The sequence below is a fragment of the Bos indicus genome, chromosome 23 (assembly GCF_029378745.1).
Source record: "Bos indicus isolate NIAB-ARS_2022 breed Sahiwal x Tharparkar chromosome 23, NIAB-ARS_B.indTharparkar_mat_pri_1.0, whole genome shotgun sequence".
NCBI classification, from domain to species: domain Eukaryota; kingdom Metazoa; phylum Chordata; class Mammalia; order Artiodactyla; family Bovidae; genus Bos; species Bos indicus.
In genome coordinates, this window is record NC_091782.1 from 29,293,990 (window position 1) to 29,320,822 (window position 26,833).

Sequence of the window (26,833 nt, forward strand, 5' to 3'; positions counted from 1 at the left end):
CAGGTCTTTCTTTATTTATTGACTGCACCAGAGCAGCATGTGGAATCTTATTTTCCCAGGGATTGAACCTGTGACCCCTGCAGTGGGAGTCTTAACCACTGGACCACCAGTGAATTCCCAGGATTAGTCTCTAATGAAGGGGAAACAATGCCTTTATGGGGTCAGGCAAGGAGAGCAGTAGAATAAGGCCAGATCTTCTGAGATCCAATGATCTCTAGACAGGCCTGGGGATATAATCCTCCAGGCTTCTCTTCTTTCATTCCTTAGTGACTATCTCCAGAGAACTGAGCCCTAGAATACAGGATGCAAGGGTAGGGAAACTGAGAGAGCAAGCAGTGTGTCCGTCAACATTCCATGTTGTAACGCTTTAGGGGGACAGCAGATACTATTTCCCATTTCTGAGTCTTCATATCTTGACCCCTTCCTAGGCCTGTGCTTCTCAAGCTGAGAACAGGGGGCGTTTATAGCCATGAATGCAGACTTTTCAGTCTTCTTTTAAAACTTAAATTTTTCATTTTCATTTTAATGGGTCATCTTTTTAAAAATAAAAATATTTTCTTCCTGGGTGATTTTGATTACTATCTTTAGTGGTCTGGGGCCTTTGTTAACGTATTTGCTTGTTTTCAACATTTTTTTTTTTTCTTTTTGGTGAAGTCGCACAGCTCTTAGTTCCCTCACCAGGAAACGAGCCCATGACCCCTGCACTGGGAGCTTGGAGTCTTAACCACGGAAACACTAGGGAAGTCCCTTATGTTTGTTTTTTACATATAGTCACAATGATGACAAGGGACCACCCAAAGAGACAAAGTTAAACATTTAATTCAGTGTTTCTGAGTATGTGGTCTATTGTGTTCTCAGAGGTTCAGTTCTAACTCATTCTTTAGATGGTAACAAAAGTGTCTCATCCTTGGGACTTCCTAGCAGTGCGGTAGTTAAGACTCTGCACTTCCAATGCAAAGGTGTGAGTTCAGTTCCTGGTTGGGGAACTAGGATCCCAAAATACTCCGAGGCTCAACCAAAAGTAAAAAAGTCTCATCCTCAAGGGATATTCCCTCACCCCTCGTCCACTCTCATAGCATCTCTCACTTCTTCATACAACTTATTCTCCATGCCCCAACTATAAGCTCCATGAGAATAGGGACTGTCTCTGTCTCATTCATTTATGTATCCCTAGTTCCCAGCATCCTGTCTAGAACATAGGAGGTGCTCAATAAATATTTGTTGAATGAATGAATGGAGAAGGAGATGAAACGCAAAAGAAATAGAGGCACTTTATTCAGCTCACAGAGAGACGGTCTGACCCAGTCCACCTGTCAATGGCTGCAAAAAAGAAGAAATTAACACATTCCCTCCTATTTTAAAGAAAAATGGGCTTGTTACTTTACTTCCTCATCTCCTCTCCCTCTTTGTTCTATAAAACAAACTGGCATCTAGACCTTGACAAGATGGTTATTTTGAGACATTAGTCTGCCATCTTCTTGGTCTGCTGCTTTCCAACTAAGGTTGCTTTCCTTGCCTCAAAAAAAGAAAAGAAATAGAGGCAAGACCCATGGCTTGTGGAATCTGTTGGAACTGAAACATATACACACAAAACAGTAAGAGACCATTACAAAGCAATACATTTGTAGCAGAGTAGTTTTTTTTTTTTAAATTGAGAGAAGCTAATCTCTGAAGGGTCATTGGAGTGGACCTCTCAATTAAGGCACCCATAATACAAATTAGCAATCTTTGTCCAGGGATCAGGATGTAATCAAATCTTCTGTGACTCATTCTAGACTTTCTGTCTTTCCTAGAAATCCGTGAAATGGAGCAGGGAGGGAGAAAAGGTAGATCAGTTTTCAACAAGAACATAAGGATTCCAAGAATCAGAATATTTAGCCTTAGTTGAAGTGGACTCCAGTACTCTTGCCTGGAAAATCTCATGGACGGAGGAGCCTGGTAGGCTGCAGTCCATGGGGTCGCTAAGAGTCGGACACAACTGAGTGACTTCACTTTCACTTTTCACTTTCATGCATTGGAAAAGGAAATGGCAACCCACTCCAGTGTTCTTGCCTGGAGAATCCCAGGGACGGGGGAGCCTGGTGGGCTGCCGTCTATGGGGTCGCACAGAGTCGGACACGACTGCTGAAGTCGGTCGCCTAGCAGCAGCAGCACAGAACCTAGAAATAAAGCTTGAAGGGAAAAAAGGTCTAATTTAGTGATCTGAGACTCAACACAAAATGGAGAGGGCTGTTTTGACACAAGTCTGTGGCTAATGATGACATTACCTCCCCTCCTGGCTGTCCTGGCACGGTCCTTTAGTCTGGGACACAATTGTGAACTGAACAATTGCAAACTGAAGAGGGAGCCAAAGTGAGGACTAAGAGTGGAATTCTCCTTCCCTGAAGAGCTGTCATAGCCTGCCTGTGCAGGGAGCTGGACGAGCAAGCCTGAATCACAATAGGGACCTACATATTTTATTAGGAAGAGGAGGACCGGTTTTTCCACTGGTACGTCCAGTGGATCAGGTTATACCAGTTATACATGTAAAACGTAGGAGTAGGAAATGGCAACCCACTCTAGTATTCTTGGCTGTAAATTTCCATGGACAGAGGAGCCTGGCTGGCTGCAGTCCATGGGGTCACAAAAGAGTGGGACACAACTGAGGACATATGCATATGCAAAATACTTGAAAAACTAAAAGGACACAGACTAAAAGGTCAAAAGAACAGGATGAGATTATTCTAGAGTCACACTATTCAATGTGTGTGGTCCATGGACCACCGGCAGCAGCATCCAAGAGCTTGTTAGAAATGCAGAGTAGCAGGTCCCACCTTAGACTTCCTAAGTCAGAACATGCATTTTAACAAGTTCCCCAGATAATGTGTAGGGTCATCAAAGTTTGAAAAGCACTGTCTATAAGATTCTTTGAGGAAGAAGAGCTCAAAAGGCATTAACGAACATGAGGCAAAGGTAAGGCAAGCCTCATCTGGATGGAACCCCAGCCCCCTGCAGAGGAAGCTCAGCATTCTAACCATTGGACTGTTAGGGAATTCCTCCAGGGTTTATTTTGAAGGACCGTGGACAGGATGGGCCACTCTGACCAGCTGTCCCAAATGTAGTGAAAGTCACTCAGTCCTGTCTGACCCTTTGTGATACCATGGACTGTAACATGCCAGGCTCCTCTGTCCATGGAATTTTCCAGGCAAGCATACTTGAGTGGGTTTCCATTTTCTTCTCTAGGGGATCTTCATGACCCAGGGATTGAACCCTGGTCTCTTGCATTGCAGGCAGATTCTTTACTGTCTAAGCTAAATGTAGGGGCAAGTATTAATAGAATAGCACACGTGGGTTTTAGGTGGCCAGACAAAAGGACTGGTCACAGCCGCGATCAGCCACCCCAGCTCCAGCATTCCCCATTATATCCTCTATGGGCCCAATCTCCCATTCCAGACCTTCTCCAGACTTTGACGCAGTCGTACCTCGCCTAGCTCGGTATGATTTGGCCTAGTCTGGTCGCAAAGGCCTGGAGCTTCTCGTTTGCTGGGGTGTGGCGGTGAGTCAGTGGGGGAAATGATGTAACGTCCAAAAGGCGGGCTTAATCAGACTTCTCCCTCCTCCCGATTGGCTGCCAGGAATTTGACTAGATTCTCTTGTCTCTCGGGCTCCAGGGTTAGCTGTCAGTGTCTCTGTCCAGCTGTCCCCTGGCTCCCCTTTCCATCTTCTCCACCTGGGGAAAGACTCCAACGACAGTACTCAGTAGCACTTGGCTTCGGAAGAAGAGGTGATTTGAATGGTCTGGCTATTGCCATCAGGCGAGGCGCTTCGGCCCCCCCCAGGTATTTTTTGACTCGATCGGGTGTCCGTAGTTGGGAATGGCTACCCAAGCCGCAGGGAATTGTGGAACTTGTAGTTCGGGGTTGGAGGGGAGACTGGACCCGACAGAGATTCGGGAAAGAAAAAAAAAAAAAAAAAGAGGACTTTGAGGACCACGGTCCGGAGTCCCAAAAGGACGGAAAAGGAGTCTAAATAAAATTTCTGCCAATAGCATTGCTTTGATTTTTTTTTTTTCAAATCAGGTGCTGACCTGGACTCGGTCCATCCCTTTCTATCCAAAACTGTTTACCCACGGTGGAAGGGGCCAGGCACCCAAATGGATACATCACCAATCAATTCAATGGGAGAGAAGGACAGCTGTCAACCGCAACAACAAGGGGAAAAGAACCTTGAATTACCTACTCAGATTAGGCAGCATCGGGGAGAATCTCCTACGGAAATCCTTGAGCTGAAAGTGAGCCCAGATCCAGCTAGCCAAATTCTAGAGAATCCTCAGGAAATTGAAAAACTGCCTGCTGAACTTGAAAGAGACTCTGCTAAGTCTCATGGATCAGCCAGTGCGATGTCAGAGCCCCTTCAAGCTTCTGATCTCTGGTACTGTCCTGATGGCAGCTTTGTCAAGAAGATTGTAGTCCGTGGTCACGGCTTGGACAAACCCAAGCTGGGCTCCCGCTGCACGGTACAGGCTTCTGGATTTCCTTTGGGGTCAGGGCTGCCAGAGGGCTGGACAGAACTAACTGTGGGGTTAGGCCCATGGAGGGAGGAAACTTGGGGGGAGCTCATAGAGAAATGCTTGGAGTCCATGTGTCAAGGCGAGGAGGCAGAGCTTCAGCTCCCTGGGCGCTCTGGACTTCCTGTCAGGCTCACACTGGCCTCCTTCACTCAGGGTCGAGACTCTTGGGAGCTGGAGGACACCGAGAAGGAGGCCTTGGCCAGAGAAGAACGTGCAAGGGGCACAGAATTATTTCGAGCGGGGAATCCGGAAGGAGCTGCCCGATGCTATGCACGGGCTCTTCGGCTGCTGCTGACCTTACCCCCACCTGGCCCTCCGGAACGAACTGTACTTCACGCCAACCTGGCTGCCTGTCAGTTGCTGCTAGGGCAGCCCCATTTGGCGGCCCAAAGTTGTGACCGGGTGCTGGAGCGGGAGCCTGGCCATATAAAAGCATTGTACCGAAGGGGTGTTGCCCAGGCTGCTCTTGGAAACCTAGAAAAAGCAATGACTGACCTTAAGAAGGTGTTGGCCGTAGACCCCAAAAACCGGGCAGCCCAGGAGGAGCTGGGAAAGGTGATCATTCAGGGGAAGAAACAGGATGCAGGGCTGGCTCAAGGACTGCGCAAGATGTTTGGCTGATTAAAAGTTAAACCTTAAAAGAGACAGGAACCTGTGAAGTGTGGTCTATGCTGTGAGATTTGGTGGGGACCAAGGGAGAGTTGCACCATATCCCACTCCAAGCTTCTGCCTTCCTAAGGGAGGTAGCTGTGGTCTCAGCATCCCTTTTTACCATTAAAAAGCTATATAGTCACGTGTGCTATGTTTTGGGGGGGCTTGTCCATCTCCGAAGATGAATCGATGAGCTAAACTTCTAAATTTAGGACACTCTGGGGCAGAGGGCGTAACTCCAAAGACCGAAGGCCACACTTCCTAGGCGCTTTCAGGCGGAGATCTGTTTGGCGCATGCGCAAACCTCACTGTCCAGTACTGTTGAAGTGTTAGCGTCCTGCCGCGCTCCCATTGGCCCAGCCTGTACGACCGGCTCTTCTATTGACGCATGTGCTCAGTACCCAGGCCTCTTACTGGTCGGAAGGACTTCCGGGACGCCCCCCTCCCTTTTTAGGAGTCGATTGATTCGTTGATGATGCGGAAGAGGCGGGCCTTGGGGGACCGTCTAATGGTTGGGGGGTGGGGGGAAAGATGGCGGAGCTGATGCTTCTCAGCGAGATTGCGGACCCGACACGCTTTTTCACCGACAACTTGCTGAGCCCGGAGGACTGGGGTGCGCAGAGTGAGGCGCCTCGGGGAAGGGATAGGGCTGTGGCCTGCTGTGCCCCTGAGGCACGTAGGAAGAAGCGGAGGCTCAAAGAGGAAGGCTGGGCAAATACGGAATCGATCGTCTGAAGAAGGGTGGAACAGAGGAGCTAGTTGGGCTTTGGGGGATGCGGGAGTCGGGGAAGACCTCCGCTCCCGCGGAAACGTGGAATCGTTCCGGGATTGGGGAAGGAGGGACTGAAGTTCTTCGGCTATATCACTTTTCAAGTGGGCGGGCGGTGGGTCTGGCCGAGCCGAGCCAATGAGGGATGGGGCGAGGCTCTGTGAGGATCTGAAGGTTGCGCTACCGGCCGACCCCCGACCCTCCGCACCTCTTGCAGACAGCACTTTGTACGCCGGCTTGGATGAAGTGGCCGAGGAGCAGACGGAGCTCTTCCGTTGTCCGGAGCAAGATGTCCCGGTATCGCTCCCCAAGCCTTGTCTCTCACCGTTGGTGGGTGCGAGTGGTCGCAGAACCTGGGACTCATCCCCAAGCCAGCGCTCAGCTGGAGCACCCCTTCATCCTCACACTTCTGCCTTCTAATACCCGGCCCCCTTGTTCAGTTTGGCAGCAGCTCTCTGGACCTGGGAATGGACGTCAGCCCTCCTGAACCCCCCTGGGACTCTCTGCCTATCTTCCCAGGTAAGATACCCTTTGTGATTCCCTCATCCTTTGAGAAACCCTCACCGTCCCATTGTTTCCCAGAAACTGTGCAGTTCCTCTTATCCTCAAGCCTCCTCCACCTGAGTGCCTGTGTACTCCTCTCCCCCTTTGACCCCTGATATGTGCTCCTTCTCCCTTGCCCAGTGAGGGGTTTTTACCCCATGTCCTTGGGCGCTTTTTGGGCTCTTGTCAGGCTCCGCTTCGTGGTTATTTTCTAGCCCGTTTTCCTCCAGATCTCCAGGTGAAGTCTGAGCCATCCTCCCCCTGCTCTTCCTCCTCCCTCAGCTCTGAATCATCGCATCTTTCCACAGAGCCCTCCAACCAGGTGAGAGAGTCATCTCCCTCCTACTCTCTGTGGCAGGGACTCAGTTCCCTTGCCTTCCCCTGTTGATGCTAAGGAAATGATTTGTGGGCTGCAGGTCATGGGGTGCAGGGGGGAAGTTCTTTTCTACCTTTGCCATTTCTTTTATATCTTCATTTTTCACATTTCCACGTGATTCTCTAGAATCGAAGATGGAGTTTTTTAATATAGAGAGAAATGTGGCAGCCATTGTGGGGTGGGGGAACAGGGAAGAAGAGAGTTGTTAACCACTGAGAATTCTGGAACTATTCTTGTCCAGGTTGTCTACTGCAATATTTGAGATCATGAGACTTTATCCACCTTCCTAGGAATAAAATAGAAAGAGAACAAGGGGCCAGACACAGTTTAGCAAGATGCTGACTACCATTCAAACCAGAATGTCAAGTAACTGGTGGTTTGTAAGCTATAAGGCTTCTGTCCTGGCTTTTACTCTCAACATGTCCTTTTTGTTTTCTTTCTTGTTCTGTCTCCCCTGCTTCACCCTCACTGTTACCCAGGCCCCTGGTGTAGGGGAGATGCTGGTTGTGAAGTCAGAGTCCTTGGCACCCCCACTCTGCCTCCTGGGAGATGATCCAACATCCCCATTTGAAACCATCCAGATCAATGTCAGCACCACCTCTGATGATCCTTCAGGTAATAATAGCCTGCATCATCCCCAGGCTTTACCAAGAGAGAGAGAGAGAGAGAGAGAGAGAGAGAGAGAGAGAGTGTGTGTGTGTGTGTGTGTGTGTGTGTGTGTGTAAAGAGGGAGTCCGGTCAGCAGGACAAGGAGGAGAGGTGGGGAGGGGAGATGGCAGATAACCAGGAGGAAGGCCAGGAGCAGGAGGGAGGATTTCAGGAAATCACAGTAAGGGCAGCACTGAAGAGATGGGAATAATTTTTCTTTCTTTTCTTGTTTCTGTTGCTTTTCATTTTTAAAAACTTGCAGACAGTTTAGGGCATATTTATATATGTGACTTTCCCTCCAAAGGTTTTATTGTAAAAATTTTCAAGCAGACAGAAAACTTGGAATACCATATACCTGCTCCTGCATTCTACAAGTAACATTATTTGTGCTTTTTTAGAAGTGTTATTGAGTCTATTTACTCTTGCATGTTTATTCAGCATCTACATTTCTTGAGCATCTACTCCATGCCAGATACTGGACAGGGTTCTGAGTTGCAAAGATGAAGAACACCTTACCACCTCACTGACTTAAGGATCCCATGCTATGGTGTGGGAGAAAGACAACTAAAGTATGGTAATTCTAGGGTAGAGATTATCACAGGGTGCCATGGAGGCTCATAAGAGGGGGAATCTCACCCAGCTGGGGCTAGATCAAGGATGTACTCATGCAGGAGGGGTTTCCTGAGCTGAGTTTTGAAAGATAGATTGGAATTAGCCAGAAGAAGACTGTAGGGACTAGTGTGGAACCTGAGGAACCTGCATCTCTTTAGAGTGGATGTAAGGAGGGGGAGTAGGGAAGGGCCTGGAAATTCAGAGGCTTCAGGGCCAGGTAGAAACCTTGTTTAGGGACTCTTAGCTTTTTTCCTGTGGGCAGTTTTGTGCCTTTGAAGAGTCAGGCAGGAGAACAGTGTGATTAGGAAGACGACTCTGGTGGCAAAGTAGACACTGGATTGCAGAAACTCAGGACTGGAGGCAGAAGGAGGACCAAGAAAGAGGTCCATGTGGTTAGTCAGGTAAGATACTCAGATGCTGAGAAGAAGGCAGATTTGAGAAAGAGTGAATTAGAATGGATGAGTGCAGTGACCTCCTGGGCATTAAAGATGAGCAGAGGTGAAAGAACGTGCCTGGGTTTCTAACAAGGGCAGCCACCCGGTGGGTGAGGGTACCAATCGCTGGAGAACGACTGCAGGAGCAGGAGCCTCCTGGCAGGAAGCATGATGAATTCAATGTGGGACTTGTTGATTGTTGATTTCAAGGTGACTTCAGGGTTTCTTAGCCTACCTTCCCTTGGTTGAAGTTCAGCCAGAAGCTTGAAGACAAGAGAGCCACACATGTTTTCCTCCTGGGCCTCAGAGCAGGGCAGGGGAGGGTGGGGAGAGATTTGGAGGGACAAACAGCTCATATCCAGCATATGATTAAGTATTACAAAGAGGAGAAACAAAATAAGGATTGAAAAGTTTATATTAGTGAAAAGATTGTTGACGATTTTGCAAAGGATAGAGTTCTTGGAGTCAGAGTCTCCTCTAATATATAGGTATTTTTTTGAGGGCCTGTACTTTACCTGGGCTCCCTAGGTAGCACTAGTGGTAACGAACCTGCCTGCCAAATGCAGGAGACATAAGAGATGTGGGTTCAATCCTTGGGTCAGGAAGATCCCCTGGGGGAGGGCATAGCAACTCACTCCAGTATTCTTGCCTGGAGAATCCCATGGACAGAGGAGCCTGGTGGGCTACAGTCTGTGGGATCACAAAGAGTCTGACATGACTGAAATGACTTACCACACAGGCACCCATGCACTTTACCCATCCCTTTGATAGACATGAAGCACAAGACCTAGGCATTGCTTTTGGAGAGTCTCATGAAGGTTAATATATGGTTACATAGCTCAGACAGTGGTCACCTCTGTGGAGAGGTTCTGGATGGCTGGTGGACAAGGAAGGAAAGGAGATTCACTTCTCACTGAATTTCCCTTTGTTCTTTGGGATCTTGTATTATATGAGTGTATTACCTATTGAAATACATAAATAGACTTGAGATTTTAAAATAGCAGTATTGGTAATCTTATAATTAAGTATCAAAATCCAAGCTATGAACCAGAGGTAGTAGTGGATCATTGACCTTGGAGCTGAATCTGGCCTTCAGCTAGGTTAACCTCCATGGGGCAATCAACAAGTCTTACAGATAGATTTAACAGAGGCTGTGAAGGCTCAGAGGTGACTTGAGCTTTGAAGGCTGACGGTAGGAAGGAGATCTGTATAAAGGGACAAGCAGTGAGCCCTGTGTTAAGGCCGGTTGAATTTGGGTGAATGGAGGGGCGTGAGAATGGAAGTGACCAGCAGGCAGCTTGAGAGTCAGAATCCGGGCGCAGGGGAGCAGTCAAGGGTAGAGATGCAGGCCAGGCAGTTGTCAGAGTTGTGATGCGTGATTGCATTGGGCCAGGATGAGGTGGAAATCCAGCCAGACAGGAATTTGGGCCCATGAAAATGCAGCCGAATCTCCCTGTGTGGGCCTTCACCATGCGAATGAACAAGGTGTGTGAAGAAGAAAGGGACAGCTGACACGCAAGGGCAGGCTTGAGGGTTTGGCAGTGGTAGAACCAGCTGAGAGGGGCCAAGGAAGGAGAAGGGAGTCCTTTCTGAGAAAAGAGGTTGGAGGAGAGGCAGCAGGTTAGCAGCTCCAGTCCCCCTCCTCTGGATTGCCCTCCTGAGCCAGAAATAGTTTTACTTCCAGGTACAAGGGGAAGTGACTGTGTCTCCCATTTCCGCATCTTAGCCCTGTTCTCCTTCAGTGTTTATCTGACACCCAGCTCTTTGTCTCATCCTGCCATCCCACAGATGTTCAGATTAAGATAGAGCCTGCCTCTCCATCTTCCTCCATCAACTCGGAGGCTCCCCTGCTCTCTGCAGAGTCCCCCAGCCAGGTGAGCATGCACTCCGCTCCTCCCTCCAGCATGCGTGTGAGTTCCTCCTGACTCTCAGAGGTGTGAGGGCTTTCTCTTCTTCAGCTCCTCCTCCTCCGAGCTCTTCCTGACTCGCATGTCTTCTGGAATGCCCCATGTAGGCTTTCATAGGAGAGGAGGTCCTGGAAGTGAAGACAGAGTCCCCGTCCCCTCAGGGGTGTCTCCTGCGGGATGTCCCCGGCCCCCCTCCTGGAGCTGTCCAGATCAGCATGGGCCTGTCCTCTGACGGCTCCTCAGGTAATGCATCTCCTGACAGCTGGGGCCCCTGGCTGGAGGCCTGTTGTCCTGACATCCCTTCCTTCTTTCCTTTCACCTTCCTTCAGGCAAAGCCCTGCCCGCCCGGAAGCCACCACTGCAGCCCAAACCCATGCTGATAACCACTGTCCCGATACCCCCGAGAGCTGTGCCTACCAGCACCACCGTCCTCTTGCAGCCCCTTGTCCAGCCACCCCCAGGTACTGAAGGAGAGAAGGAGGCAGCTCACAGCCTTCCAGCGCCCTGACCCTTGGGTGCTCAGCTGTGGGTGTGGGCACAAGGACACCACCTGACTCCCAGCTCTCAGACCTCCCTCTTCTGCCCACTTGCCCCAGTGTCCCCAGTTGTCCTCATCCAAGGTACTGTTCGAGTCCAGCCTGAGGGACCGACCCCTCCTCCTCCACGGCCTGAGAGGAAGAGCATTGTTCCAGCCCCTATGCCTGGGAACTCCTGCCCTCCTGAGGTGGATGTAAGTTATTTACTGGGGAGAGGAGGAGGAAGGCTTAGTAATGGGGAGGGGAGAGAACTGTGGAGTGAGAAGGAAGCAAAAAAGTGAGCAAGCAGGCCCATCAGATGATCCTCAGGTCAGAGTGGACCCCTTTTATCAACCCCATGTAGTTTTAGGATCCTCAGGTTTGCTGTCCCTGCAGATGGAGAAGTGGGAGTGGTCTTAGTAAATCAAAGCCAGAGGAGTCATCCTGTGTTATAGAAGAGGGAGGCTGCTTCCTTGGGGAAAGCCAGGTAAACTGTTCTCTTACGATAGCAAGCTTAAACTTTGGGTCCTAAAAAAGGAGAATTGCAAAGAAGGAAGACCACTCATCAAGGAAAAGAATTGAGGTTCTACCAAGAACCTGGGTGGGGAAGTTCCTCCTATAGTCCGACTTCTCGAAGCTCTGAGGCACAGGAGTAGGAAGTGGTGGAGAGAAGGGCCCCTTCCCTAAAATGTTTCAGCGGAGAGGAAGAACCCCTCTCTGACTCTGCATGTAGAGGTGAAGAAGGCAGGAGAGAGGCCCACGTGAATTTTGGGTAGTCAGTCCCTGGGGTGGTGGGATGCACTTCCCCTTCCCCGCCCTGCTTTCACTCTCCCTCTGACCCTCTGGTGCCCAGGCCAAGCTGCTGAAGCGGCAGCAGCGGATGATCAAGAACCGGGAGTCAGCCTGCCAGTCCCGCAGGAAGAAGAAAGAGTACCTGCAGGGGCTGGAAGCCCGGCTGCAAGCCGTGCTGGCCGACAACCAGCAGCTCCGGCGGGAGAATGCTGCCCTCCGCCGGCGGCTGGAGGCCCTGCTGACTGAGGTGAGACCCGGGAGGCCTGGGGAGACGAGTGGGAGTGCGGGCTCCCTGGGATGACTCACCCTCTCCGGCCTCTCTCTTCCTCTGCATCTTAGAACAGCGAGCTCAAGTTAGGGTCTGGAAACAGGAAGGTGGTCTGCGTCATGGTCTTCCTTCTCTTCATCGCTTTCAACTTTGGGCCTGTGAGGTGAGACCTTCCTCGTCTCCCCAGAACCGTCTGGGTGGAGCCTGCCTGTCGGCCGCTTGATTACCTCTTAGGCACAATCCCTTTCGTTACTTGCACACAGACAGCTCTGGTGTCCTTGGTACTGACGGTGTAGCCAGCTAGTCCCTAGTCCCTTCATGTTCCATCATCTCTGTCATAAATGGTACGTCCCGGAGGAGATGGTCATGAGAACACTGATAAACATAGTGACTATATTAAGTGCTTACTGAGTTCTGGGCCCTCGGTTAAGCACGCTCCTTTTCTAGTGTTTTCTGGCTCTGTGCGTAGGGACTGTTCTCAGTCCATCTTGCAGATGAAGAGAATCAGTCTTGCAGCACAAATTGGAACCAGGCATGCTATCTGCAGAGCCCTCCCTCTTACCCAGGCCCTCAGTTAAGCTGGAATTCTTCCTCGTGCTCCATCCTTTTCTATCCACAGCATCAGTGAGCCTCCTCCGGCTTCCATCTCTCCTCGGATGAGCAGAGGGGAGTCTCGACCCCGGAGACACTTGCTGGAGTTCTCGGCACAAGAGCCAGTTCATGGAGCCGAGCCCCGCCAGCATCCCTTCCAGGACCCTGAGGAGCCCCAGCCCAGCCCCGCTGGCCACCCAAGTTTCAGGTGAGGAGCGGGCCCTCTCTGTTTTAGAGGTGCTGAGTGTGTCTTCTCCCCTAAAGTTACCTTTCCTTTTTGAGGGGGAGCCAGGTTTCCCAGTTGAATCCGCGTGCCAGTGCAGGAGACCCAAGAGACACGCGTTTGATCCCTGGGTTGGGGAAGATCCCCTGGAGAAGGAAATGGCAACCCACTCCAATATTCTTGGCCTGGAAAACTCCATGGATAGAGGAGCCTGGAGGGCTACGGCCTGTAGGTTCACACAGGGTCAGACATGACTAAGCACATACACAGCAACAGAGCTGTTCTCATGCCAACATGGCCTTTCCTATTGACGGGGCAGTGTTGGGCACCCTGGGTCATGCCCCCTCTCTGCCTCACTCCAGGAACCTGACAGCCTTCCCTGGGGACACCAGGGAGCTGCTGCTGAGAGACCTGGACCAGCTCTTCCTCTCCTCGGATTGCCGGCACTTTAACCGAACCGAGTCCCTGAGGTAGGGGGGTTCATGACTGGGGCGTCCTCCCTGTGTCCCGAGGCCCCTCCCCGAAGGCCTGGCTAACCTTGTGTGCTGAAGCGCCAGCTCCCCGTGCCCTCTCCCCTTCCCTCTGATGTGCGGGACAGAAGAGTGGGCGTCTTGGCCCGGCATGGAGGTGTCCCCCTCCTCTGCCTCCCCAGGCTTGCTGACGAGCTGAGTGGCTGGGTCCAGCGCCACCAGAGAGGCCGGCGGAAGACACCTCAGAGAGCCCAGGAGAAACAGGTAGGAGGGGGTGGGCCGGTTCAGGGAAGGCCACTTGAAAATGAGGGCTAAACATCCTAGGGGTTGTAAGTGGTTTGGGGTGGTGGGAAGGAGGGTGGGTGTGAGGTGGCGTCAGTTTGTAGGGGCCGTCTCTCTTTTCCCTTTTCCCTTCATCCTCTTCAAATCCTTAGATACTTCTCCTTCCAGAAGTCTCAGTTTCGGAAGAAGTCTCCTCCAGTTCAGGCAGTCCCCACCCGCCCCCCTGGGCCCCCGGAAGGGTGAGTCTTGAAGGGGCACTTACTTATTAAGCGAGGCTCCTCTAAAGGAGCCGTCCTGCGTGCGTCGTCACTGCCCCCAGGGCCTCATGCTTCCCTCCTCCCCTGGGGGTCTCCTGTCTCCCTCTCACCCTCTCCCCTCTTCCCTAGTGGGAACTGGTCCCTGGGCTTGCTTCCTCACCAATCCCATTTTCCTACCTGTCCAGGGATTCCGTGGGCCAGCTGCAGCTGTACCGCCAACCAGACCGTTCGCAGCCCGAGTTCCTGGATGCAATTGACCGACGGGAAGACACATTTTACGTTGTCTCCTTCCGAAGGGTGAGTTTCTCCTGCGGGCCCCATCCCCTCACCCTGGGTTCCCCGGCAATCTCTCTGCAGGTCGAGGCTGGAGAGCAGGGCCAGGGAGCCTGTCAGCACCTTTTCCTCCACCCTCCTGGCCTGGCCCCTCTGTCCCCAGGACCACTTGCTGCTCCCAGCCATCAGCCACAACAAGACCTCCCGGCCCAAGATGTCCCTGGTGATGCCTGCTATGGCCCCCAATGGTAATTCTTTCCCTGCCCAGTGTGGAGACAGGTCCTGAGATTGAGAAATAAGGAAGTTCCAATGGGGAGATCCAGCATGAAGAGTTGAGGGGGGAAATGACAGAAGCAGGGATTCCAGAGTGATGCTAGATACATGGGTGAGAGCAAGCCAGAAATCGTTTGAGAAAAACAAAATGCAGGAGACTGATGGGAGGAAGATGAGACGTGGGTCCTCCCTAGGTGAAGGTGCTTAGGGCTGTGGACCGGGGTGGGCTGGGAACCTGCCAGAGTCTTACTTCTTTTTTTTCTCTTGATATCCTCTCCTCTGCGACTTTACATTCATCACTGTCATCCACCCCCACCCCGCCCCTGCCACTTCTTTCTTCTCCCCGCACCAACTCCATCCCTACCTTCTCACTGAACACCCCCTGGATCTGCCTGCCCATCACTGCCCGTTCCCCCCTGTCCACCTCTGCTTTTCTGACCTCTCTGCCTTCCCCTTCTCCTCTCCCTTAACTCTGCCCCTCTCACAGAGACCCTGTCAGGCCGGGGACCCCCTGGGGACTATGAGGAGATGATGCAGATCGAGTGTGAGGTCATGGATACCAGGGTGATTCACATCAAGACCTCCACAGTGCCCCCCTCGCTACGAAAACAGCCGTCCTCAACCCCGGGCAATGCCACAGGTGGCCCCTTGCCAGCTTCTGCAGCAGCCAGCCAGGCTCACCAGGCTGCCCATCAGCCCTCTACCTCAATCATCTCTGACCTCTATGACTCACACTGACTTAGAACCGGGGGGTAAGGGTGGAAGCAACCAAGTGGGACTGTTTTGAATTGTCCTGATCCCTGGGCTTGCGGCAATTTGTAAAGGGAAGACAGGATGTGGGGGTTAAGCACTTATTTGGAGGTGGGTGGGAGTTTTCCTCTCTTCTCACCCCTTTTTTGGAATATAGAGCTCCTCTTATTTCTATGAACCCCCAATCCCTGCTTCTTTCCTTGAGGGTGCTGAGTGAAGTTAAGTTTTGGGGTGAGTGGGCCCCAGTACACTCTTTATTCTTATGTTTCTGTTTTGGGGGGTGGAGGTGAGAATTTAGTCCCCAGGCGGGACAAGGGAAGTTTTTACATTTTGGAGCTAGTTCCTGGGAGTCAACGAGGCATGGCAGAGGGAGGTCAGGTGGATGTATGGGCATATCTTCTTTTTTATTATTAAATAAACAACTTGGAGGGAGTTGAAGGTATGGTGCCTGCCTTCCTGGCTTGTGATGGGTCATTTGGGGGAACTTGGCTGCTGTAGGGCCGGTGTGTCAGAGAGCCGAGCACTGAGGACACGGCTAGCTCTGGGGTGGAGTGGGTGTGTGATCACAGACCTCACGTCATCCCCTTCTCCCCAGCCCTGTAACGCGCGAGGGATATGTCTGGTATCTGGTGGGGAGCGGGGGAGGGATGTCCCATGGTGTGACAGGCTAGAGAGTGCAGATTCTGGAATGTGTCTGAGTAAACAGGAAGGACAGGGGGCCCCACGCCCTTCAGGGTGAATGGGCTGCCTCCCTGGGTCCCCTGCATTCTAGCAGGTTCTTCCCCCTAGCTTTCCAGGAGGAGCAGCTTGAACAAACAATGGAGCTGGGGCCAGGGGCTGTGAGCCCAGAAAGGAGGAGCCACAGTGGAGAAGGAGGCAGTGTTTGGAGGGAAGAGGGACGCTGAGAAGCATCTCCTTAGCCCCAAACTGGAGGAAACTGAGACTTGAGAGTCCAGTTGAAAGAAAAGGACACTTGCGGGGCCAGCAGGAAAGGCTGTGCTTTCTAATTAGGAGGAAGGAGAATAGGACAACAGGCGAGGGGCCAAGACTCCCTCAACCTGGGGGTTCCCCGTCAGGGGCGCCTGTCCAGCAGCACCTCGGACCTGGCCCTGCAGGAGTGTCCTGGGTCAGCGGGAGGGCGTGGGCTGGGCCTGGGCTCCACGCCCAGATGACTGGACAGGGGCCGCCCGGGCCACAAGCCCAGGCCTGAAAGCGGGAGAAGAACCTCACGTGTTCAGCCAGGCTCCCCTGCTTCCCATTACTGTGTTTGGGGTGAAAACAGACCAAGTAACTATGGCAACCTGGAACCTAGGGCCCCCAGGAACTAGGCCTTTCCTCCCTCCAGAGGGCAGCCCTGGCTCTTCTACCATCACTTCCTGTCCCAAGGTCCCCGGAGCCCTTCCCAGCCTGATCCAGACAGTGCGTGCAAGGAGAACAAGGATTCTGCGGGCAGAGCACCTGAGTTGGATTTCCTGTTTTGCCTTTTATTAGTGGGTATCTTGGGCTTCCCTGGTGGCTCACATGGTAAAAAAATACACCTGCAGTGCAGGAGACCTGGGTTCAATCCCTGGGTCTGGAAGATCTGGAGAAGGGATGGCAACCCACTCCAGTACTCTTGCTGGGTATATCCCATGGACAGAGGAACTGGTGGGATACAGTCCATGTGGTCGCAGAGTCAGACGCAACGAAGTGACTAACACTGGTAGGTTGCTTGCACACACTGAGCCTTAGTTGCCTACCTGCACAACGGGGTGTTCCTGCCTACTCCTTGGGTTGATGTGCGGAGGAAAGATGATGTGCAGGATGCCTGGTCTACAGTGGACACAGCTTTCTCTCCTCACCTGCTCCATTCACCTGGTCCTTTTCTCCTCGATTCCACTTTTATCCCATCTGGATCCATCACTGTTTCATTGTCCTGTCACTTTCTCTCTTTCCTGACGCCAGCTCAGGAGTGTGCTTAAAGTACTGGCTTCTCAGAAGGGGGCTCTGGGGTGTGGCATGCAGCTCCTCTGGCTGGTTTGCAGGGCACAGCTGGCACTGTGGTTAGAGCCAGGACTCTGTCTTGGCAAGGGCCTGGGTGGTGGGAAGGAAGGCTCAGGAGAGGTGTGGAGAGTGGGTGTGCCATGGGGGGTGAAAGCAGGTCAGTCTGGCTGCCTCCCTGCAGGCCCGTGCTGATCTCTAGCTGCGGCCCCATTGAAGGCCACCTCCACGTGCTGTCACTCCTGCGCGTCCTGTTGACCCCTTTCTGGTCAGACCCTCTGTATCTTTCTGTTCTGTTACTTTCCTTCCTCAGAATCGCCTTTCGTCCACTGTCTCTCCCTCTTCTCTTTTCTCTAGACTGGTTTGCTGCCTTTCTCTGCCCTCTACCCAGCCCCAAGTTATCACCTTCTCATTCACACCCTTTATCCTTTGTTCATCTGCTGGTTTCTCAAGGTTTTTGTGTTTTTCCCTTCCTCCCCCTCCGCTTCACAGTCTGCTCCCTTTCTTCTGGGTCCTCTCCTCTCCCCCCGCTGCTTCCACTCCTTCGTCCACATTCCTTGCCCCCTTCCATAACTTCCTCTCTTCTCCCCTGCTCCAGCCCTCTCCTCCTTCCGCCCCCGTGCCCCCCTCTCCCTTCACCTCCCCCAGTGCTCGGTCCTCTCCCAGCTGTGGGGCCAGGACTGGAGAGCCTCACACTGTTGCCTCATCGTTCTGCTATGGCTTCTGGATACAGCACATCTGGATTCCGGGGCCCAGATGTGTGGTTGCTACAGCGACCCCGGTCCCTCTGGTAAATACGGGCGCCCACCCGCCCCACAGCAGAGAACAAAATAATTGTGTGACTTTCTTTTGTCACGAGATAGAAATGTCCTCCCTCCTCCCTTTTCCCCACACCCATGTCTCCAGGCAAAGGAAGTTTTAAGGGTCCAAACTGTTCCTCCTGTGGCTCTCTTGCCCTGTTTTTCAGCCCAGGCTCTTAATTCTCCCCCCTCTTTCATCTCAGGATCAGTTTTTTCTCTCCACGTTCCTCATCACCTCCCACCTCGCCCCATCCCCCAGTCTCAGTAATGAAGTGTTGACCCCCTGACTTAAACTTGGCAGTTTCTTCCCACTGAATCTACATCATAACTGGATGCAGAAAGAAGTTTCAGAAATCGAGAGCACCCACCTTTCCCCAACAAATCCTGCCTGAAGCCCTTCATTTGTTTCTGCCCTAAGTCTTCGATCTTTCTAGGGCTCTTCTTGGGGGAGGGGGAGCCATACAGGCTTTGGAATCTGAAAATGGCCTGAGGCCCACCTTCACCACCACTAGCAAAGTCACCCGGCCAAGTCCATTAATGTCTACAAGCCCCCGCTTCCTCAGCATAAAGTGGGATTAATAAAGTGCTGCGGTGTGGGAAAGGGCTTTGTAAACGGAAGCCCAGCACAACTGCTTTCTATCTTCCCCTCTCTGGGACTGCTTCTTTGGATCACAGCCCCTGGCCTCTTCGCTCCCTCTCTATCCTTCAGGCCCTTGCCCTCAATTGCCCTTACTCTTGTTTTCCTCGGCTTCTCCTTTCCTTCCTTGCTGTATACCTTTTATCTCTCATCCTCCTGAGGGTAGGACAAGAACTTGGAGGTTCATTCAAGGATGGAGGCCCACAGCTGAAGACACCTAGACCGAGGATTTGGAGAACAGCCAGAGCACACAAACGGGTCTCAGTAAGACCCCAGCCTTTCTGTCCACCGCCTGGGACACCTCGGTGAAGGCGACCCCACTGACCACTGGACTCCCTGCCTTCACTCTGAGGCTCCCTGCCAGACACTCTTGCCACTTCTCTCACAGTCCTTTGGCAACTCAGTGTTGACAGGCATTTATGAAGCACCTGCTTTATGCAAGGCCCAGTGCTTTTCTGATAAAAGGCAAACATATATATATATAAGACATAAGCTCCTCCAGGAGCCTGAAATCCAGGGTGTGGATCACATTTTAGATAATGATTATCTCAGAAGCTGGAATTGTGTCTGTCAGGCCTCCAGTGGCTTCGGCTTCTTTGAATGCCTTCTGAGCTTGTGAATGTCTGGAATCTCGCACCCTTTTCTGACTCCAGCATCCTGTCTCCCCTGAGAAGTGGACTTCCAGAACACCCCAAGGCCATCATTTCAGTCCTCCTTTCTCTCCAGGCTCTTCTGGCCACTCTTGGACCAAGTATACCTACAGTGACCATACTTCCACTATACTTCCACACTTTGGTCCAGTGGTTAAGGCTCCACGCTTCCACTTCAGAGGGTGCAAGTCTGATCCCTGGTGGGGGAACTAGGATCCCACATGCCTAGTGGTGCAGTGGAAAAATACATGAATCTGATAAAAATAAAACCAACATATAGGGTACAGGATCAAAAAAAAGGGAGCAGGGCAGGATATGACCATTAGAATTACTAGAATCTGGCAGTATCAGAGAAAATCTGTTCTCTCAAGTTTTCTCTTGCCAGGTAATGCCATTTTAGACCCTCCACCCTTTCAAGTGCTTTCCCCCAAGCCCTGCATGGAAAGCTGAGGGAAACTGTTACCTATTTCAGGCTCTGGGGGCTTCGGGCCAAGGCAGAGGAAGGAAGCTGAACCCAACTCTATCCAAGATGCTGACTTCATCTTTCCTATCAAAGCCAGGAAAAAAAAAAACAGACACATGCACACCCAGACACACGGGCACACACGGTGACACCCATGCGAGCACCCACGCAAGCCTTCGCCCTCGGCCACCAGGAGCTCACGGGGCATTCCGCAGAGCCACATGCTGGGCCAGTGCGCCCTGCCCCCCAGAAACAACACACCCGAGACCCTGGGGACCTGTGGACACCTCTGCCCCAACGATGTACAGAGTCAAGAAACGGGTTCCCGCACTCCCTGTCACCCTCGAGCTGTCACTTGGCCAAGCCTCCATGGTGAGGATTGTGAAAAGTGGAGTCTCAGTCATGTCCCACTCTTTGTGACCCCATGGACAGTAGCAGGCTCCGAGATCCATGGGATTTTCCAGGCAAGAGTACTGGAGTGGGCCGCCATTTTGTGGTTGGGTGGAAAGCACTTTATCCGCGTGAAACCTCCCTCTGGTTGGATGGAAAGAACTTTATCTGCGTGAAACCTCCCTCAGCCTGGATATTTCTTATCCAGAAAAAGTCTCTTCTTCAGCCCCTCATCAGGGGAGCAAAGCACATGGGGAAATGAGACCAGAGAGAGAGCCCGGCAGCCTGATGTGCGCATCTGCCACTCTGCCCTCTGGCCAGTCTTCCTATCTCTACCCAAGATCGAAATGACCTCTTCCTCAAGCCCACAACTCCCTCCCTACCCCTGCTTCTCCGCTGCAGCACAGAATTAGTCCCCTTCCTCTTTCCAGAACATCAGCATGCCATGTGCCCCCCACCCTCATGTCTGCCCCTGGCTCTCACTCTTTCTCCGTCCCCAAACCTTTCTCCTAACTTTCAGGCTTCCCTTCCCTGTCTCCTGTGAACCCCACCTTTCCCAAGTCGTCTATGTCTCGGTGTTCAGGCCACACTCTTGTCCAGCCAGTGCCCAAGCCTCATCTGCCATTTCTCTAGGAAGCTGCTCAGGTGAAAGAATGAAAAGGGGGCACTGATCCCTGAGCTGAGAACCAGAGATTGAACAGTACAGACAGGGAGAGGCAGCACAGAGACGGGGCGAGAAGAGGACACAGTGCAGGTGGGAGCAGTGGGGCCAGGCAGGGGCCGAGGTGGGACAAGAAGGCTCCTCGTGGAGAGCAGTCTAGACTAGGGAGGGAGGCTTCCTCCTGCCACCCACCCTCTCTGCTGCCTGCCCCTGCCAGGAGATAAATGGTAAGGGGATGAAGGACCGGGTGCTGGGCAAGACCCCAGCTGGAGGAATGTGGCAGCTGGGAAGAGGTGGAGGAGGTTCCGAGGAGGGAGAGGGGCTGGCCGTGGGAAGGGGTGCTGGAAGAGGGGGAAACAGGTTAGAGAGCAGGAGCAAGAGGTGGAGAAATGGTGGGGAAAAGGAGAAATGATATGAGGGATGGGGGTGTCAAGTTGGGACACAAATTAGGGTGAGGAGGAAGAATAAAAGTGGGATAAGGAAAGGATGGGGGAGGTTGGATGAGGGCTGGAGGGGGTGAGATGAGGGTATTGTGGGACTCAGTGATCCCAGACAGGGAGGTGGGTGGGATGACGGAGGGAGGAGAGGAGGGGTGACATATGATGACGTTGGGAGGGCCTGGCAGGGGCGGATGGGTGGGAGGACCTGCCCTATCTCCGCTCCCCTCCCTGACCTCATGCTGGTCCTCCCCTTCTCCTCCCCCGGCTGGCTTCAGTCTCCCTCCTCCTCACTGTCGCTGCCCAGATCGACAGTCGGGTCGCGGCTCAGTGAGCCCCTGCTGCAGGGAACGAGCAAGGGGATATACCAGGAGCTCAGGGCTGCCAAGGGGCATCCACCCACCCTTCCCTGAGAACCCCCCTTCCCAAGTTCGGGACAGAGCAGGTACAGACACATTGAAGCTGCTGGTTATTCAGGTAAGGAAGTAACCTCCGTCTCTGGGAGACAGGAAAAGAGACGGGAGAGGTGGGGACCTCTACCCCCAAACCCCAGGTGAAGGTTGGCAGGAGAGCAGGGACTTTGTGCGGGGGCAGAGGAAATAAGACCATGCACCCAGGACCGGACTCCCCGTGGAGGGTGTGTCTGGGAGAGTCAGTGCAGGTGTGTGTGAGTTGGGCACGGAGGATGGATGCTGGGGTTTGGATAGGACCGGGGGCGGCACCAAGGTGGAGGCGGTTATCGGTGCGGTGTTGGGGCTGGGAGAAACCAGAAGCCAGGATGAGCTGGTGGCCGGCTGAACCTCAGGATGGAAGTGCTGGTGGAACCCCAAGTGATCTGGCTGGAGCGGCTGAGCCAGAACTCTAGGAACGTGCCCGAGGGAACTTTTTTGAGCATCCAGATGGGGACTCCCCGGGTGGCAGCAGGTGGATTGCAAGGCCCCGGGAGGGAGTTTTGGGGGTCTCCAGCCTTTAGGAAATGCAGCAATGGAGCAGAGTTAGGACTCCCAGGTCTGGGAAGGGCACGGAGTCTGTGGAGAGAATCCTAAAATTTATTCTTGGCAGAGAGCTTTGCACCCGTGACTCACGGTTCAGTGCGGCTGGGATGACTGCGCGATGCCTCCAGAGGGGCACAGGGGCTCCGTCTTCGCTCCAATCCCCCTTCCAGGCTCTCCTGCTCTGTCCATCTGAACCTCCCCCCTACACGTGACACACCCTGGGTGGGACGGGCGGGACCCTTATCTCGCCTGGAAAGAATTTAATGGCTTGGAAACAACTGGAAATGGAACTGAGAGGAACTACTGGGAAGCAACTCGGAAACACGGAAACACCACAGCTGCCGTCCGTCTGCTTCCAATCCCCGCCCACTTCCCAGATCCTTAACCCCCCTCCCCTCTTTCCCTGGCCCTGCCTCCAGACTCCCGGGGACCCAGCACCTTAATTTCTCAACTTTATTTCCCTTGAGTCCTGGTCACTCAGTGCTCCTCCCCAGGACTCTTTGCCACTGAGGGTCCGGAAATCCTTTAATTTTCCCACGTCTCTGGCCCATGAACTTCCCAGAATAAGGGGTGTCTTAGATCCTCCAACTGCCCCATCTCCCGGTTACCTCCTTGCCACCTGCTTCAACCCAGTGTCTGCAGCCCGCCCTCACCTCCCTCCTTGATCTCTCAGTGCTAGAATCCTTCTACCTTCGCTCTTCTTGTGGTACGAGGGACAGAGAAAAGCATGGGGGTGGGGCCAAAATCCCCCACCTCTGGAACATCCCTGCAGGAGGCCAGCCCCTCTCCCCAGCTCCTGGGACCTACAGTCCCTGATGAGCGAAGTGTCAAACTTGGCTACCACATGAATACCCTGCGCGCTGAGTCATCGCTTGGGACGATGCCCCATCCCTGCCAGCCCTCCGACTATGGGGAGGGTGCCAAGAGGGGGAGGCCCGTGCTCCCCTCCTTTCTCGCAGCGCACAGGCACCCCTAATGCCGCGGGAGGGCGGGCGATGAGAGGAAACATAAGGGACAACCAAGTATCCTGCTTTCCTGGTGCTGAGAGAAGACCGCGATTCTTTCAAGAAACGGGAATAGGGAGCTAGGCTGGCGGTGGAGACTCGAGGGGAGAGGGGCTTGGGAGGGAGGTTCTGGGGGTGTGGCCCGTGGGGGCCTCTCCTCTCGTGCCTCTCCTCTCAGACCAGCTTCACTACTTTCCTGCTTCTTCCTGCTGCAGAGACCCTCCCCCTGCTCCCACTAAGTGGGGAAGAGGTGCAGGATTCGATTGTTGAGGGAGGGGGACTGGCAGCTCCCCCCAACCCCCAGGGATGTGGAGCACCCTGTAACCTCTGCCTCCTCTGGAGAAGGGTCTCCTCTGTGGTTCCCCTCACTCCAACTAAGTTCTTTGACTCACACAACTGCCCTCTGAGCCAATGAGAAATCAGCTTTTTTAGACATCGCTCAATGACTGGATGTGGAGGAAATGTGAAGAGGAGTTTGTGTGTGTATGGCCTTGTTGTTGTTGTTGTTTAGTAGTTAAGTCGTGTCTCTTTTGTGACCCCATGGACTGTAGCCCACCAGGCTTCTCTCCATCGGATTTCCCAGGCAAGAATACTGGAGTGGGTTACCATTTCCTACTCCAGGGGCTCTTCTCAACCCAGGCAGGGGTCAAACCCAAGTTTCCTGCATTGGCAGATGGGTTCTTTACTGCTGGGAAACCCCTGCACATACTCAAATATGTGTGCCTGCAAAGATGCAAGCTTCTTTGGATGAGTATAAGTATATGTATAGTTCCCAGGTGGTGCTAGTGGTAAAAAAAACCCCATCTGCCAATGTAAGAGATGTAAGAGACACGGGTTCAATCCCTGGGTTGGGAAGATCCCCTGGAGGAGAGCATGGCAACCCACTCCAGTATTCTTGCCTGGAGAATCCCAAAGACAGAGGAGCCTGACAGGCCACAATACATAGGGTTGCAAAGAGTTGGACAGGACTGAAGCGACTTAGGATGGACAGATACAAGAAATGTGTTCATATTTGTGTTTGTGGATAAGCACATGTGAGTACATTTGTATGTGTATGTGTATTTGTGTGTGTGTGCACCTGGAGATGTGCGCAACCTTAGACACAGGGCAACAGAATTTGAAGGTAAGTCAGAGCCCAGTTCACACCCAGGGCTACACTCCAAGCTGAGAGAGGGGCTGAGGGAAGGGCAGCTCTCTGCTTGCCAGGCTTTCTGCTGGGCTTTGTGGGGCAGGGTGCCTCTCAGTGTGGAAATGCTCTGCTCCTGTTGCCCGCTCCTCTTCCATCTCTGGTGGGATGGTGGTGGAGTGTGATGGCTGGTAGCCCTGGAAACTCCTTTTTCTCAGACTCAGAGGAGAATTTTAAGCATAGGAAGCCAGGAAATGTGTGTGTGTTGTGGGAGGCACTGGTCACAGCCCCTAATCCTCCTCCTCAGTCAGCATTCCCATCACTCACCCTACTCTCCTTCCCTCTCCAGCCTCTCTGGTCTGGAAGAACTGGGCACCTGCTAACACTGCTCCTTAACCCTTCACCTGAACCCTCCACGCATCTCTGTTACCGAGGCCCCCTCTCCTGGTTCCTCCCATCACCCCACTACCTTTCTTCTCTAATCCTCGTCTCCCTGTGCCCCCCAGTTCTTGCCTCAGTGGATTCCACGAATACAACTGGGTAACCAGCACTCAGATCAATAAACAGGGCGTTCTTAGCACCCCAGAATTTCCCCACCATGCCCTTTCTTGGTCCCCATTCCCCCGAGAGTGCCACATTTCTGATTTGCAACTCTACTGATTGACAGTTCACATGGTCTAGACTCAAATGTCACAAACAGAATGTTTATGAAACAATGTTTCAGCAAGTTCTTCTTTGTGACTTCTTTTGCTCCACCCTATATTAGCGAGACCCATTCGTGTTATTGCATATAGTTATACTTTGTTCTCTTTGCTTTATTATATTCCACTGTGTGAACAAACCACGTGTTATTTAATCCATTCTACTCATGTGAGACATTTGGGTAGTTCCCAGTCTGCGGCTATTACGAGAAGTACTGCTGTAGTGGGTAGACCCCTCAGAGTGGAGCTGCCAGGTCATAGGGCTTGCACACAGCTCTAGTGGATTTGGTCAGTTGTGCCAAATGGTTTTCCAATGGGCTTGTTCTATGCAGTCCTGCCAGGATCTACACATGGCCTGCTCCCTGGTGAACAGCTGCCCCAGATAGCTGTCCGTGGTCCTAGCCCTGACCTTGGTCCTGTCCTTGGCTCCAGCCCTGTGCTAGCCCTGGGCTTAACTTGAACTATGTAAATTGACTAAATATTTATATAGTCAGTAAATATTTTTTGAGCACTTACTATGTGCCAGATGTAAGGATATAGCAGCCAAAGCAAAACAAAAAACCAGGTGCTATGTCTGCCTCCATGGACCTTACAGTCTAGCGAGCAATGTTGAGTGTGGGCAAGAAAGTAATAAAATAATCCCACAAATAAATATGTGAATATAAATTATTATAAATGCTGCAAATGGGAGTTACATGATCCTGTAATATCATATGATAAGGGAGCTGACCTGGACAGGAAAGATTTCCTGAGGAGGAGATGTGGGGTTGAGACCTGAATGATGAGGAAGCCAAGAGAAAAGGGAAGAACATTCCATAGAGGGAACCACAGATACAAAGGTCTGGGGCTGGGAAGAATGTGGGAGACATAAGGCTGGTGGGACTGGAATGGAGAGAGGGAGGGAAGTCTTACGGGGGATGAGGTGGGAGAGGTCAGCAGGGGCCGGATGGTGCAGGACTGTCTCTCAGTATTTGAAGACTATTCAGAAGGGAGCCACTGAAAAGTTTTTTGGGGTCGAGGGACATTCTATTTGCCTTTGCAAGATTTTTAAGAAGCAAGAATAGAAGCAGAGGGACTGGCTAGGAGGCAATCACAGTTGTTAAGCAAAAGGTAGATAGTAGCTTGGACTATAATGATGCTTAGAGGGAGAAACATACGCAAATTAAAAAGACATTTACAATAAAATATGGGTTGATATGATGAAATATGGTGGTGTTGAGTGAGCTGTTGGGTTTCTGGCTTGTGAAGCTGAGTAACTATGGGACCATGAGCTGCAGTAGAGAACACTGAAAAGGGATAGGGTTCAGGAGGGATGAACGTTGAGTTCTGTTTTAGATGTGTTGAGTCTGAGGTGCCCAAGAGGAGATGCCAAATAGAAGGATAGCTATATTGCTTGGAGTTAAGAGGAGATAGTTTATACTTTGGGATATAGTTTGGAAATTAAAGTCTTGGATCTGGATGAGGTACCTAAGTGGATGACTACCCCAAGTAGGTCACAGTTCTGGCTACACACTGCAATCCCCTGGGGAGCTGTTAAAAATAATAAAGAAAGTTTGGTGCTTCAGTCCCTCTAGCCACATTTTAAGTGTTAAGAGCCAGTGATCTCTCCTATCTACCTTATTGCCAGCACAGATACAGAATGCTCTAAAATGGAAGACGTGGTCATCAGTGTCCAGTGATTTTGAGAGAGATCAAGGTGAAGACAAATGTCTTTTAGATTTTGTGACACAGATCATTGGGAGACCTCAGGGAGGGCTATTTGGTAGACTGAAAGAAGTCAGATGGGAGCTGGTTGAGACATGCATG

The 26,833-nt window shown here is 52.2% G+C and overlaps 3 protein-coding genes and 2 long non-coding RNA genes across 18 annotated transcripts in view; 3 read left to right on the forward strand and 2 right to left on the reverse strand.

The window, feature by feature from the left end:
- Positions 1-1,246: 1,246 nt before the first annotated feature.
- Positions 1,247-3,542, reverse strand: LOC139178983 (uncharacterized). Its single transcript, XR_011563426.1, has 2 exons — positions 3,462-3,542; positions 1,247-2,171 (listed from the first exon to the last, which is right to left on the reverse strand). It is a non-coding gene; the product is annotated as an uncharacterized lncRNA (long non-coding RNA).
- Positions 3,543-3,680: 138 nt separating this feature from the next.
- On the forward strand, positions 3,681-5,342 carry FKBPL (FKBP prolyl isomerase like). Its single transcript, XM_019985485.2, has 2 exons — positions 3,681-3,818; positions 4,059-5,342. The coding sequence occupies exons 1-2, from the start codon at positions 3,773-3,775 to the stop codon at positions 5,168-5,170; spliced, it is 1,158 nt and encodes a 385-aa protein (XP_019841044.2). The 5' UTR covers positions 3,681-3,772; the 3' UTR covers positions 5,171-5,342.
- Positions 5,343-5,702: 360 nt separating this feature from the next.
- ATF6B (activating transcription factor 6 beta) lies at positions 5,703-15,625 on the forward strand. 5 transcript variants are annotated; one of them, XM_019985479.2, is made up of 18 exons: positions 5,703-5,813; positions 6,187-6,299; positions 6,410-6,488; positions 6,728-6,834; positions 7,368-7,503; positions 10,371-10,456; positions 10,597-10,732; positions 10,819-10,950; positions 11,086-11,219; positions 11,858-12,043; positions 12,136-12,227; positions 12,684-12,863; positions 13,241-13,348; positions 13,531-13,612; positions 13,799-13,869; positions 14,073-14,184; positions 14,324-14,408; positions 14,921-15,625. In XM_019985479.2, the coding sequence occupies exons 1-18, from the start codon at positions 5,732-5,734 to the stop codon at positions 15,169-15,171; spliced, it is 2,172 nt and encodes a 723-aa protein (XP_019841038.2). In that variant the 5' UTR covers positions 5,703-5,731; the 3' UTR covers positions 15,172-15,625. The 5 variants fall into 5 exon arrangements, with proteins under 5 accessions (XP_019841038.2, XP_019841039.2, XP_019841040.2 ...); XM_019985480.2 differs by having other exon boundaries at positions 6,743-6,834; XM_019985481.2 differs by having other exon boundaries at positions 6,187-6,266.
- LOC109576858 (uncharacterized) lies at positions 7,007-12,218 on the reverse strand. The gene is made up of 2 exons (XR_011563427.1): positions 12,103-12,218; positions 7,007-7,174 (listed from the first exon to the last, which is right to left on the reverse strand). It is a non-coding gene; the product is annotated as an uncharacterized lncRNA (long non-coding RNA).
- Positions 15,626-21,462: 5,837 nt separating the features above from the next.
- Positions 21,463-26,833, forward strand: part of TNXB (tenascin XB) — a 56,343-nt gene continuing 50,972 nt past the window's right edge. For 7 of the 10 annotated variants that reach the window (XM_070778168.1, XM_070778171.1, XM_070778173.1 and 4 more), the window contains exon 1: positions 21,464-21,678. The gene's annotated coding sequence lies outside the window, so the exon portion shown is untranslated. Of the gene's footprint in view, positions 21,679-26,833 lie in introns of all 10 variants that reach the window. The other 3 variants (XM_070778177.1, XM_070778172.1, XM_070778170.1) reach the window with 2 other exon arrangements.